Here is a 13754-nt window from a genome sequence, read left to right on the forward strand (position 1 = left end):
TTCCATGTGGAACCTTGTCAAATGCCTTACTGAAGTCCATATAGACAACATCCACAGCCTTGCCCTTATCAATTTCCCTGGTAACCTCTTAAAAAAATTCAAGAAGATTAGTCAAACATGACCTTCCAGGCACAAATCCATGTTGACTGTTTCTAATCAGGCCTTGATTATCCAAATAATTAAATATATTGTCCCCAAGTATCTTTTCCATTAATTTTCCCACCACAGACGTCAAACTAATAGGTCTATAATTGCTAGGTTTACTTTTAGAACCTTTTTTAAACAAAGGCACAACATGCGCAATGCGCCAATCTTCCGGCACCATCCCCGTTTCTAATGACGTTTGAAATATTTCCGTCATAGCCCCTGCTATTTCTGCACTAACTTCCCTCAATGTCCTAGGGAATATCCTATCAGGACCTGGAGACTTATCCACTTTTATATTTTTCAAAAGTGTCCGTACCTCCTCTTCTTTAATCCTCCTAATTTCCATCACTACTCTACTTGTTTCGCTTACCTCACATAATTCAATATTCTTCTCCTCGGTAAATACCGAAGAAAAGAAATTGTTTAATATCTCCCCCATTTCTTCCGGCTCAGCACATAGCTGTCCACTCTGACTCTCTAATGGACCAATTTTATCCCTCACTATCCTTTTGCTATTGACATATCTGTAGAACCCCTTGGGGTTTACTTTTACATTACTTGCCAAAGCAGCCTCATATCTTTTTTTCGCTTTTCTAATTTCCTTCTTAAGATTCCTTTTACATTCTTTATATTCCTCAAGAACCTCATTTACTCCCTGCCGCTTATATTTATTGTATATCTCCCTCTTTTTCCGAACCAAGTGTCCAATTTCCCTGGAAAACCACGGCTCTTTCAAATTATTATTCTTTCCTTTCCACCGAACAGGGACATAAAGACTCTGTACTCTCAAAATTTCACCTTTAAATATCCTCCATTTCTCTGTTATATCCTTTTCATAAAACAAAAATTTCCATTTCACTCCTTTTAAATCCTTTCTCATCTCCTCAAAATTAGCCTTTCTCCAATCCAAAATCTCAACCCTTGGTCCAGATTTGACCTTCTCCATAATGATATTGAAACTAATGGCATTGTGATCACTAGACCCAAAGTGCTCCTCAACACATACCTCCGTCACCTGACCCATCTCATTTCCTAACAGGAGGTCCAACACTGCCCCTTCTCTGGTAGGCACCTCTACGTATTGCTGCAAAAAACTATCCTGCACACATTTTACAAACTCCAAACCATCCAGCCCTTTAACAGAATGTGATTCCCAGTCTATATACTACATTTAACTACAAAGTTTAACTGGAATAATCAATTTATTCATCTGGACATTGGAAGTAAAGTACATCTGCCAGCTGTGGTCGAGCCAGAGTACCGGAGCCCTGGCTGTAGGGGGCAAATGTGACCTGCCGATCAGCGCAGAAGTCACGATGAGATTGAGTTTGGCCGTCTCACCCAGCCCCAGGAGCCACATTTTCGGGGGATTTCGGAGGGAGATTTTGCCCGTGTTAAGGGGGGGGGGGGGGGGGTGGACCACCAGTTACCAGAAATTCAGCATTGGATCAGTAATGGGGAAATATTTGATACAATATTTGTATCTGCACAATACCATAAAGTGAGACGTTGCAATGTTGAAAATTACATTAATGCACAACTTTGAACAATATTTCACATATTAGCACCACCAGTGCGTCGTACTGTAATTTAGGCGTGGGATATTCCTCCATACTTTTTCCAAACATCCAAGACGTGATATTCAAAATACCTTTCTCACCCATCTTTTCAACCACATTTGTCCAAACAACTGCAGATGCTGTTCATTCACAGAAAAAAGCAGCTTTTAGACAATAGACAATAGACAATAGGTGCAGGAGTAGGCCATTCAGCCCTTCGAGCCAGCACCGCCATTCAATGCGATCATGGCTGATCACTATCAATCAGTACCCCGTTCCTGCCTTCTCCCCATACCCCCTCACTCCGCTATCCTTAAGAGCTCTATCCAGCTCTCTCTTGAAAGCATCCAACGAACTGGCCTCCACTGCCTTCTGAGGCAGAGAATTCCACACCTTCACCACCCTCTGACTGAAAAAGTTCTTCCTCATCTCCGTTCTAAATGGCCTACCCCTTATTCTCAAACTGTGGCCCCTTGTTCTGGACTCCCCATTACTAATGCTAAAGACTCAAATTGAATGTTGCTTAAAGATTTCATCATTATAAACTTGCATTCTTTGTCAGATGTTCTGCAGGACTGCATTAGATATACTGATAGTTACTCTTTGCATCATCAAACACAGTGCTGCCTCCAAAGCCGACCTACTGTGCCCAAACTAGAAACTGTAAATGCTGGTTTGCAAATAAAAAGACACAAAGTGCTGGATTAACTTCGCGGGTCAGGCAGCATCTCTGGAGGAAATGCACCGGCAAAATTCTCAGGTTGAATCTGATGAAGGGTCTCAACCCAAAATGTTGTCTATTCATGTCATCCAGAGATGTTGCCTAACCTGCTGATTTACACCAGCACTTTGTGTCTTTTTCTAACATAACACATTTTTATGTGTCTATATGTATGCACCTTGAACTGATGTTCATACATTACATGGGAATGTGAATGCTATTGGATACCACAGACACTCGAGGGGACCTGGTCTCAACATCCTTGCTTCGGGGACCATTCCAGTGCATCTGCTATTCTAGGCAACATTTCCAGGTTCACTGGTCACTGATGGATTAGGCCCATCAACGATCCTCTTCCCCAGCCAACACTCCATTCACTTCTAAATCAGCTGACTAGGTCAGGCAGAATAGGCACAGATACATATCTGCACTGCAGGCTTTCCCAAGGTACAGAGGTGTGTCCCAGAGAGAGCTTCCTGGCAATTCCTGCAGGAACATCGAGCTACAACACTGGAGGTTCTCTGTCAGGCTAGTTAACAATCCTGTGTTGGAAGGGATGTCCTGTTTACAGTGGAAAATTGTCTACCTCTGTTCAAAGCAACATCCTCTTCCTTACATGTAGGAAGGAACTGCAAATGCTGGTTTAGATCAACGATAGACACAAAATGCTGGAGTAACACAGCGGGACAGGCAGCATCTCTGGAGAGAAGGAATGGGTGACAATTCGAGTTGAGACCCTTCTTCAGATGGGAAGGGTCCGAAGAAGACGAAAGAATGTATCGACTGGCTTTATATTCACTGGAATTTAGAAGGATGAGAGCAAATTTTATAGAAACATATATAATTCTTAAGGGACTGGACATGCTAGATGCACAAAAAATGTTCCCGATGTGGGGGGAGTCCAGAACCAGGGGTCACAGTTTAAGAATAAGGGGTAGACCATTTAGGACTGAGATGAGGAAAGACTTTTTCACCCAGAGAGTTGTGAATCTGTGGACTGCTCTTCCACAGAAGGCAGTGGAGGCCAATTCACTGGATCATATTAAATGTAGTGCTGGCTCAAAGGGCCGAATGGCCTACTCCTGGACCTATTTTCTGTTTCATAGTCTGAAACATCTATTTTCTATGTTTCATTGTCTGAAACATTCAGACTTCTCCAGTCTGAAGAACGGTCTCAACCCGAAATGTCGCCCATTCCTTCTCTCCAGAAATGCTGCCTGTCGCACTGTGTTACTCCAGCATTTTGTGTCTATCCTCTTCCTTACATTTGAAATGCATTGCATCTTCAGCAATGGAGAGGAGAAATATTTGCAGCCACGTTTTTTGTACAGAGAGCGATAGTTCATCTATCGAAGTCATTGAGCAGACTTTAATATAGTTTTTAAATGTTTTCTTGGGTAATTGTTTCAATTGTTTTTAGGGATTCAGTGAGTGACTTAATATTCACTGCTGGGTAGGAATCAATTAGAGTGAATCAAGAAAAAAAGAGTCAGAAACAGGAGTAGGAGGAGGTCAATCTGAGAAACATGTATTTATTCCCATTCGTTGCTTTCTGTATAGACAATAGACAATAGGTGCAGGAGTAGGCCATTCGGCCCTTCGAGCCAGCACCGCCATTCAATGTGATCATGGCTACTCATTGTCAATCAGTACCCCGTTCCTGCTTTCTCCCCAAACCCCCTGACTCCGCTATCCTTAAGAGCTCTATCTAGCTCTCTCTTGAATGTATTCAGAGAATTGGCCTCCACTGCCCTCTGAGGCAGAGAATTCCACAGATTCACAACTCTCTGACTGAAAAGTTTTTCCTCATCTCTGTTCTAAATGGCCTACCCCTTATTCTTAAACTGTGGCCCCTGGTTCTGGACTCCCCCAACATTGGGAACATGTTTCCTGCCTCTAATGTGTCCAACCCCTTAATAATCTTATACGTTTCGATAAGATCCCCTCTCATCCGTCTAAATTCCAGTGTATACAAGCCTAGTCGCTCCAGTCTTTCAACATATGACAGTCAACATATGACAGTATGATAACCAATTCTCAATCCATGTCTGTATATAGAACCCACGACTCTACGTTGTCTAACTGGTTCACTGGTTTGCATGCCTGTTATGGAATATAGAATACAGCTCAGGAGCAGGCCCTCTATCTCAAAATGTCTGTGCCGAATTTGATGCCAAGATAAAGGAATCTCATTTGCCTGCACCTGATCCATATCCCTCCATTCCTTGCAAATCCATGTGCCTATCAGAAAGCTTTTTAAAATGCCACTAAGGTATCTGCCTCAATAAGAAACCCCGGAAGCACATTCCAGGCACCCACTGGCCTCTGTGCAAAAAAAAACGTACCCCGCACTACTTCTTTATACTATGTCTTTCTCCCTTAAAACCATGCCTTCTCGCCCTTGACAATTCTACCCTGAAGAAAAGTTTTTGACTGTCTACCTTATCTATGCCTCTTGTAATTTTATATACTTCTACCAGGTCTCCCACTCAACTCTAACGTTCCCGATAAAACAATCCAAGTTTGTCCAACCTCTCCTTATAGCTAATACCCTCTAATCCAGGCTGCATTCTGGTAAATCTCTTTTGCACCCTCTCCAAAGAATCTACATCCTTTCTGCACACAATACTCTAAATGCAGCCTTGCCAAAGTTTTTTAGAGCTGCATCATGATTTCCTGCCTGTTATACTCTCATACAAATGAAGGTGATCATACCATACACTACAATACCATAGAACTCATAAAATCAATGATTCAATTATACTTATCACATATACGTAGGTGCAGTGAAATTAATTCTTTGTTTTTGCATACAATACACAAAGTACACAAAGAGTTGCCATGTATCTAGTGCTGACGAAGTTACAAAAGTACTCATTGGAGTCTTGATGGTCTCGCTTTGTTCTCAACATCTCACCCCCCCCCCCCCCCACCACCCGTCCTAAAATCGGCTGGTCCACTAAAATCTTAGTGGAGTAAAAGGTAAATGCAGATAAAGAAGGTGAAATTCTAGCCCAAGGATTTTTTAGTTGATATAAATACAGTGGTTCAAGATCCTAATGTTGTTATCTTTGCTTTCCAGATTCACCTCGTCGATCGTGGTGGTACTCATGGTATCTGTGGTTCTGCTGGCTTCTCAGTGCAGTAGGAATCATATGCATCCTAATAGCACATGAACATTACAGTGTGGATGTCTTAGTGGCCTATTACATTACGACAAGACTCTTCTGGTGGTACCACACCATGGCCAATATCCCGGTGAGTTTCTAATGCTTCATAGAAATACATTTTCAAGATTATTCTCTGGACCGTCACACTTTCAAGCAAAACAAAAATATCCTCCATTTTACTGCTCTACTGATCTGCCGTTCCTTGTTTCTTCATTTTACTGCGCCACTGTGAAATCTCTCCAAAGTGAAAGGCCTAGATAGAGTGGATATGGAGAGGATGTTTCCACTGGTGGGAGAGACTAGGATCAGAGGTCATAGCCTCAGAATTAAAGGACGTTCCTTGAGGAAGGAGATGAGGAGGAATTTCTTTAGTCAGAGGGTGGTGAATCTGGAATTCATTGCCACAGATGGCTATGGAGGCCGTCAATGGATATCTTCAATGCGGAGATTGAGATTCTTGATTAGTACAGATGTCAGGGGATTATGGGGAGAAGGAAGGAGCATGGGGTTGAGAGGGAAAGATAGATCAGCCATGATTGAATGTGGGAGTAGACGATGGGTCGAATGTCCTAATTCTATTCCCATAACTTATGAATGATGAACTTATGAAAGTTTGCCTACTCTGAGGTTCTTCTCTCCCAAATGGGAGTTCCGAGACCCTCTCTCGCTGCTATGCTCCCCCTTTGTGCCACCGATGCTGCCTGACACACTGAGTTACTCCAGCACTTTGTATTTTGGTCAAGAAATATCCAAGTTCCTTTCTTCCCTTTCCAACACACCCCCGCTCCTCTCCCATACCCTTCCACACCTCATATTCCCCTTCTTGACTGTCTTACTTCTCTAATGAAAAGCTCATGAAACTGTTGAGAACGGTCATGGAACTTGCAAAGTTTGGCTCCCATGTGATTTTTTTCAACATCAGTGGTAAAGAAAGTTACAATTTTATTTACCTAATGAAAAACTGGATTTTACTAAGTCAATTCTGTTTCACAGAACCAATATTTTGACAAAATTATTCTATAAACCTTACAAATGAATATTGTAATCTTTGAGACATTCACACAGAGCATTGGAGTGAATCAGACCACCGTTTAAATCCCATTTTATGGCAGTAATACAATTTCTAGGCCATAGTGTCTTTAGCTCCTTCGTTTAAGGAGAATTTAAATGACTAAATTTACTAAATTAGATGAAAGAACTAAATAGCGAAATCCTTTTTCCCCCGGGGTGCAAATGTTCAACACTAGAGGGCATAGCTATATGGTGAGAAGGGGAAGATTTAATGGAGACATGCGAGGCAAGTAGGGGCCTGGAGCTCATTGCCACGGGTGGTGGTAGAGGAAGATAAGATAGTGGCATTTAAGAGGCTTTCAGATAGGCACATGGAAGTAGAGGGATATGGATCATGCGTAGGCAGATGAGATCAGTTTAACTTGACATTATGTCCGTCACAAACATTGTGGACGTAGAGCCCATATCTTTGCTGTACAGTTCTATGTTCTATGTAAATGTACACTTGGTTTCCTCTACTTTTTCCACCCTCTGGCCTGTAGTGTGCGTTTCATTGGGATAATTGGGGAGATACTTTCTTGACACAGGTGAGGTCCTGCAGGACAGAAGAGTAGCCAATGTTGTTCCTTTGTTTAAGAGGGGAAATAGAGATAGAGTCATAGAGTCATACAGTGTGGAAACAGGCCCTTCAGCAAAACTTGCCCACACCAGCCAACATGTCCCATCTACACTAGTCCCATCTGCCTGCGTTTGGCCAATATCCCTCTAAACGTGTCCTATCCATGTACTCGTCTGAATGTTTCTTAAACGTTGCACGAGTACCTGTCTCAACTTGGTTGAGGCGTTGAGTATAAGAGTCAGGAAGTCTCGTTGCAACTTTATAGAACTTTGGTTCAGCCACATTTGGATTGTTATGTGCAGTTCTGGTCACCCCATCACAGGAAGGATGTGGAGGCTCTGGATAGGGTGCAGACATTTACCAGAACGCTACCTGGAATACAAGGCAATACCTTTAAGGAGAGATTAGACAAACTTGGATTGTTTTCTATGGAGTGGCATATATTGAGGGGAGACCTGATAGAAGTTTATGAAATTAAGAGAGGCATACATAGCGAAGACGGTCAGAACCTTTTTCCCAGGGTAGAAATGTTAGAGACTAGAGGGTGGAGATTTAAGGCCAGAGGGACAAAGTTTTAAAGGATAATAGACTGAGGTGGACCCGTTGGGTCCAAATCTCTCCTGCGTGCCCGGCAACCCTCTCCAATTGACGAAGCCCGTTGTCAGGCAGGGAGTCCCCCGGGGTTGAGGGCGGGCGAGGGGGGACAAGGAAGGGGAGAGGGTACCACTCACCTCGGCCCCGTGCTGCCAGCGCTGCAGCCAGAGTGTCCTCCCCTCCCCACCCCCCACCCACTCCATCCCCCCCTCAATCCCCCTTAAAACTCCCCAAAACCTCTCCTGCATTGGTCTAGCATCCTCCACTCCCCTCCCCAATCCCCCCTTCCCACTCCCGCCTCCCCCCACCACCACCCAACTCTCCCCTCCCCCCTCACCCCATCCCCCACTCCCCCCCTCACCCCATCCCCCACTCCCCCCTCTCAACCCACTCCCCTCCCCCAACCCCACTCCTCCCCTCCCACATACCCCACTGCCCCCCACCCTTCCCCTCCCTCCCCACTCCCACTCCCCCCATCCCTTCCCTCCCCCACCTCCACTCCCCCTCCTCCTCCTCCCCTAACCCCCACTCCACCCTCGCCTCCCACGTCACCTCCCCCCATCCGCTCCCCCCCACCCCACCCCCTCCCATCACACCCCCACTCCCCCCACCCTTCCCCTCCTCCCCACTACCCCCACTCCCCTCCCTACCCCCACCTCCCCCTCCCCACCCCACCTTCCCCCACCTTTCCCCTCCTCTCTCCCCACTCCCCTCCCATTCCCCCCCTCCCCCCCCCCCCATACCCCATCCCGTTCACCCCTGTTGGATTCTGTGCACGTGTAGTATGTCGAAATGCATTGAAAACGCACAATCACGTGTCCGGAAGTGAGCGGCGGCTCACTACGGATCCATACTGTTTGCACCATCGCAAAGGCGACCTATCGCAAGTCGAACCATCGTAACCTGGGGAGTAACTCAATGGGCCAGGCAACATCTCTAGAGAAAAAGGATGGGTGGCGTTTTGGGTTGGGACTCTTCTTCAAACCTCTTTTCTCTCTGTGCTTTTTTCTATGGGAAGGAATCCTCAATTGACCCCTATCTCCACCGGTCCTCCTCCTCTTGGACTCTCCCGGATGGCTTTCTACCGTTTCCAGACCTTCTCATTAATAACTGCCGGCGGGATGTCAACCATCTTAATTTTTCTACTTCCCTTACCTTCGCTAACCTCTGAACGTACAATTATAAACAAAATATTGAGACCCTCTTGTTTGTTCTCAACAGACCTTGAAAACCCCGTCACAGGCCAATCAGTTTTCCCAGGTCTGGTGGTTCCAGCCTTTCCTTTTCCTTGAGAAGAACGTGCACTCATCGGTTCCGTGCTCCTACATGGGGCCTATCTCCTGGCCTCCAAGCTGCCTGAAGTTGCCATGTTGGAGATACTCCAGGGTTCAGAAATTGTGAAGCAACCACATGGACAAAGTATTGTATTGTTTCCTGCTCCACACTCATCGAAAGAGAAAAAAATATCTTTTTGCTTTACATTCAGTTCCATCTAATAAATTGATCAAATATTTTTTCCCCAACGGCTTGAAGAAAAGCTTAAGAAATCGAAGGTATTGGGGAGCTAATGTTGAGCAAGTTCCATTGGCCTTTTTAATGTGCATTTAACTTCAACCTTAACAGCCACAAGAAAGGCATTTGAAATTAAGTACAGTGGCCTCCATAATGGATGTTTCTTTTTTTTGTGTTGGTTTGTGATTGTGTGTGTTATTGCTTATTTTCGGGATGGATCTTAGCGGCACAGTGGCACAGCTGGTAGAGCTTCTGCCTCTTAGCGCTAGAGACCCAGGTTCGGTCCTGGCAGCGGTTGCTGTTTGTGTGGCGTTTGCCCATTCTTCCTGTGGCCACGTGGGTTTTCTCCCATATCTCAAGGACGTATGGATTTGTAATCCTTTGCAAATTGATCTCTGCAAAATCGCCCCCTAGTGTGTAGGGAATGGATGTGAAAGAGGGATAACATAGATCTAATGTGAATGGGTGATCGATGGTTGGCATGGACTCAATGGGCAGAAAGCCCTGTTTCCATGCTGTATCTATCAATCAATTAATTGAACTAGGTCTCAGCGGTGACCTAGGTTACAAAGATATACACTCAAATTATCTGCAAATATAGTCCTCCCATTATAGAACATGTTACTTGAAAGGCACAGCTGGGAGTGCTATCTATTCTACTGATTATGATTTAGCAGATTTATGCAACAAATTATTTTGCACATTATTTCTGATGAAACTGTGAACTTTGAATTACCAGCATAACTGTCCCATCTCCACACAAACTGAGATTCCATCATGAATGGTTGGTCGTTTCAAAGCTTGCAGTATTTGCCAAAGAAAAGGCCAAAAAATAACGGAACGAGGGGTCTTGTTCTGGGAAAGCTGCTTTCTCTTTTCATTCTGAACACGCAACAAGGAAAATAAGGTTTGTAGGCTCCTCCCTGCCAAAGGCTTACATGTAGATACACCACAGAAATTTTCAGTTCAGATAGGAGAAAACACAGTTGACTTTTGTGCCATTGACTGGGGGTGGGGAGGCATCAGGCAGCAGACTCCTGATTGCTATGAAAGGACTGATGGTAGAATCGGGCAAAGGCAAATGTTGGGGCCGGCCTGTGATGTCTTTGCTGGTGCTCTCACTATTAAACGCTGGCAAGCCAGACTTGCAAGTGAAATGAGCACTGGGCTGACTTCTGCAGAACTGCCTGTCGGCTGTTTTCTTAGTATGGGATCACAACTTTTCAGTTGGAAAGATGAAAGAGGGGAGAAGGAAATGTCCTTCATCAAATGTAGGTCAGTACAATCCGCAGTGATTTTTTTAAATAGATCAACACACAGTTGAAGATGAGGTTCCGAAACAATTGTTAGTTGATATTCAAAAGTTAAACGCTGACAGCAGTTGCATTGTTTAATTTTGAAGTTTATTATTTTATGTCTGCAGTGGCCAGGAATTTTTTTGATGTTTGCCTTGAATATTTATAGTTTTTCTTTTATCAGCTAAATTCCATTGACTAAAATTTGATTTATTACAACTTGTTTTAATCTAAATCATTGTCCACTGTGAAAGCAATGTATTTATATATTGTACACCACTTTCAGTAAAAGAGAACAAATACATACAACTCGTTATAAAGATCAGTGTTGCAAGTATATTGAATTTACAAAGCATTCTTTTTCTTAATTAATTCATATTACCACGTGTTAGTCCATATGATCATTCCTTGAAAGGATAGACCATCTTTGCTAAATCTTACTGGTGCCAAATATATCTATTATCCTTACAAATAAAGTTTTTGCAGAATGTAAAATAAATATTGAAGGTAGACACAAAGTGCTGGAGTAACTCAGCGGATCAGGCAACATCTCTGGAGAAAAAGGATGGGTGTCATTTGGGGTCGAGACCTTTCTTCAGACTGAAAGTAGTGGTGAGGGCCCCTACCTTCTAGAGTAGAGGACCCCTACCACCCCAGCAACGGACTGTTCCAGCTGCTACGGTCAGGCAAACGCCTCTGCTGTCACGCTGTGAAACCAGAGAGGATGAGACAGAGTTTCTTCCCACAGGCCATCAGGACTGTTAACTCTCATATCACCAGGGACTAATTTAATTTACTGTATTAATTTATTTTTTGTGTTACATATTTTTTATTTCTATTCTGTTTTGTAGTTTAGCACAATCCGCAGGCATTGCCACTTTCATTTCACTGCACATCTTGTATATGTATGTGACAAATAAACTGACTTGACATGACTTGAGGGAACTGGAGGTAAAGTAAAAGGCCAAAAGCAGGACCGGCAACAAATGGCTAAGGAAGGGTGGAGCCCATAATGGCCCATTGTTGGCTGGGGAAGAGGTGATAACGAAGCGATACAAGGATGCAAACAGTGGAACTAGTAGGATGACTAGAGTGGGGGAGGGAATGCAGAAGTTACTTGAAATTAGAGAAATCAGAATTCATATTTCTGGGCTATAAGCTGCCCAAGTGAAATAAATATTGCTGTTTACTCCTGAGTTGAGAGCAACCACATTGCTTTTTTGGTGAAAAGGTAGGCTCCTGCTGGTGGAGAGGCTGCAGTTGTTTCATGAGCAGGCATTTCAATCTCTACCTAATCCTTCAGTTACTGCTTGAAGAAGTATGCACTGATAAAGAAAAAATGAAGAAAGGTTTTCCACCGGTCAATCAGAATAAGTGAAGCACGTCTGCGAGCCTTCTCCCTCTCCCTTTCCCCTAAAACACACCAACATTTAGATGATAAAACTCTCTCCAGGAATTTAGACTTTATTTTAGACTTTAGAGATACAGCGCCAAAACAGGCCCTTTGGCCCACTGAGTCCATGCTGACCAGCCCCGTACACGAGCACGATCCTACACACGAGGGACAATTTACAATTTGTTTACTTAAGCCAATTAACCAACAAATCTGTACGTCTTCGTTGTGTGGGAGGAAACTGGTGCACCGGAGAAAACCCATGCGGTCGGTCACAGGGAGAACGTACAAACTCTATACAGCTAGCACACGTAGTCAGGATTGAACCCCGGTGGCTGGTGCTGTAAGGCACCAACTCTACTGCTGTGCCACTGTGCCACTCTAATTGATGGAGCAACATTTGATAATCTTTCCTCTACTCCCTCAGGCAGGCAATTCTGACAATATCCAATGGGATGTCCTTCGGGTGATCTTCTCAAAATCCATGGAGATATTTTCCATTCAACTGCCTCAGAGCAGTTCTGTTGGAAAGGGAAGTCTTGATTGGAAAGTGACCTTGAAATTGGTCCCTTTATAAAATGGTTAGGGTGGCACATCAAATGTAGGCTGGTGGAGCTGCTGCCTCACAGTGCTAGAAACCTGGATTCAATCCTGACCATGGGTGTCTTCTTCTTACGTTTGAGGCAGCAGAAGTTATGAAGCTACTTCTGCTTCTGCTGTCTCTGTTTGTTGTCGTTCGCCTGACTCAGGTCAGTTGACAGGACTCACCACAGGGAGGTCGACAACACGAGCCCCAACCATGGGTGTTGTCTGTGTAGAGTTTGCACCCTCTCCCTATGACTGTGTGGGTTTATTCAGGATGCTCTGGTTTCCTCCCACATCCCAAAGGGTTTGTAGGTTAATTGGCTGCTGTAAATTTCCCCTTCGTGTATGGATGAATGGATGAGAAAGTGGAATATAGAATTTGTGTGAACAGGTGATAAATGGTCGATGTGGACTCAGTAGGCTGATAGGCCTGTTTCCATGCTGTATCTTTCAATGATTCAATAGTTTGCAGCTTTCATTCAGCTGCAGTGACAAAGAAAGAATTGAGTTGAGTCATTAAATTACCTCTATTCCCTGGGATTGAACTCTAAGCCGTTGTAACAAAGATTACATGGATAGGACAGGTTAAGAGGGATATGGGCCAAATGCAGGCAGGTAGGACTAGTGTGGATGGGACATGTTGATCGGTGTGGGCAAATTGGGCTGAAGGGCCTGTTTCCAAGCTGTATGACTATGAATGTAACATGCAGACCAAACAACACCCAAAGTGCTGGAGGAACTCAGTGGGTCAGGCAGCTTCTGTGGAGGGAATCTTCCACCATTTTGTTTTTTGCTCAAAATCACAGCATCGGCAGTTTGTTGTGTCTCCAGAACAATTCAGACATTTTCCTTTTAAACAAAGTAATATTTGTAGGTATATTTCCTATTTTAAGAATGTAGATAATTCTAGAGGCCTTTAAGACTTGATTTGAACCTCCGTACAGATGGCACTTGGCCCTCATTACCTAAATGTTTTGCATTCTAAATTCAGATTGTACAAAGAATTGAAGAAATGTAAAATTCACTAGGGGGTACAATCATTGGTATTTTTATTAATAAATACTGCTTTTATATTGAAATAATTGTTTTAAATTAATTTCTTGTAATTTAGCCTTAATCTGTTTTTCCACACCATACAATGATATATT

General features: G+C 43.8%; 1 protein-coding gene across 2 annotated transcripts in view; it reads left to right on the forward strand.

Annotated features, from left to right (window-relative positions):
• Positions 1-11010, forward strand: part of sgms2a (sphingomyelin synthase 2a) — a 121067-nt gene extending 110057 nt beyond the window's left edge. For both annotated transcript variants that reach the window (XM_078403650.1, XM_078403641.1), the window contains exons 5-6: positions 5510-5685; positions 9043-11010. In XM_078403650.1, coding sequence (XP_078259776.1) covers positions 5510-5685; positions 9043-9222 — 356 coding nt within the window. In that variant the 3' untranslated portion in view covers positions 9223-11010. The remainder of the gene's footprint in view (positions 1-5509; positions 5686-9042) is intronic.
• Positions 11011-13754: the final 2744 nt, after the last annotated feature.

The sequence above is a fragment of the Rhinoraja longicauda genome, chromosome 1 (assembly GCF_053455715.1).
Source record: "Rhinoraja longicauda isolate Sanriku21f chromosome 1, sRhiLon1.1, whole genome shotgun sequence".
NCBI classification, from domain to species: Eukaryota; Metazoa; Chordata; class Chondrichthyes; order Rajiformes; family Arhynchobatidae; genus Rhinoraja; species Rhinoraja longicauda.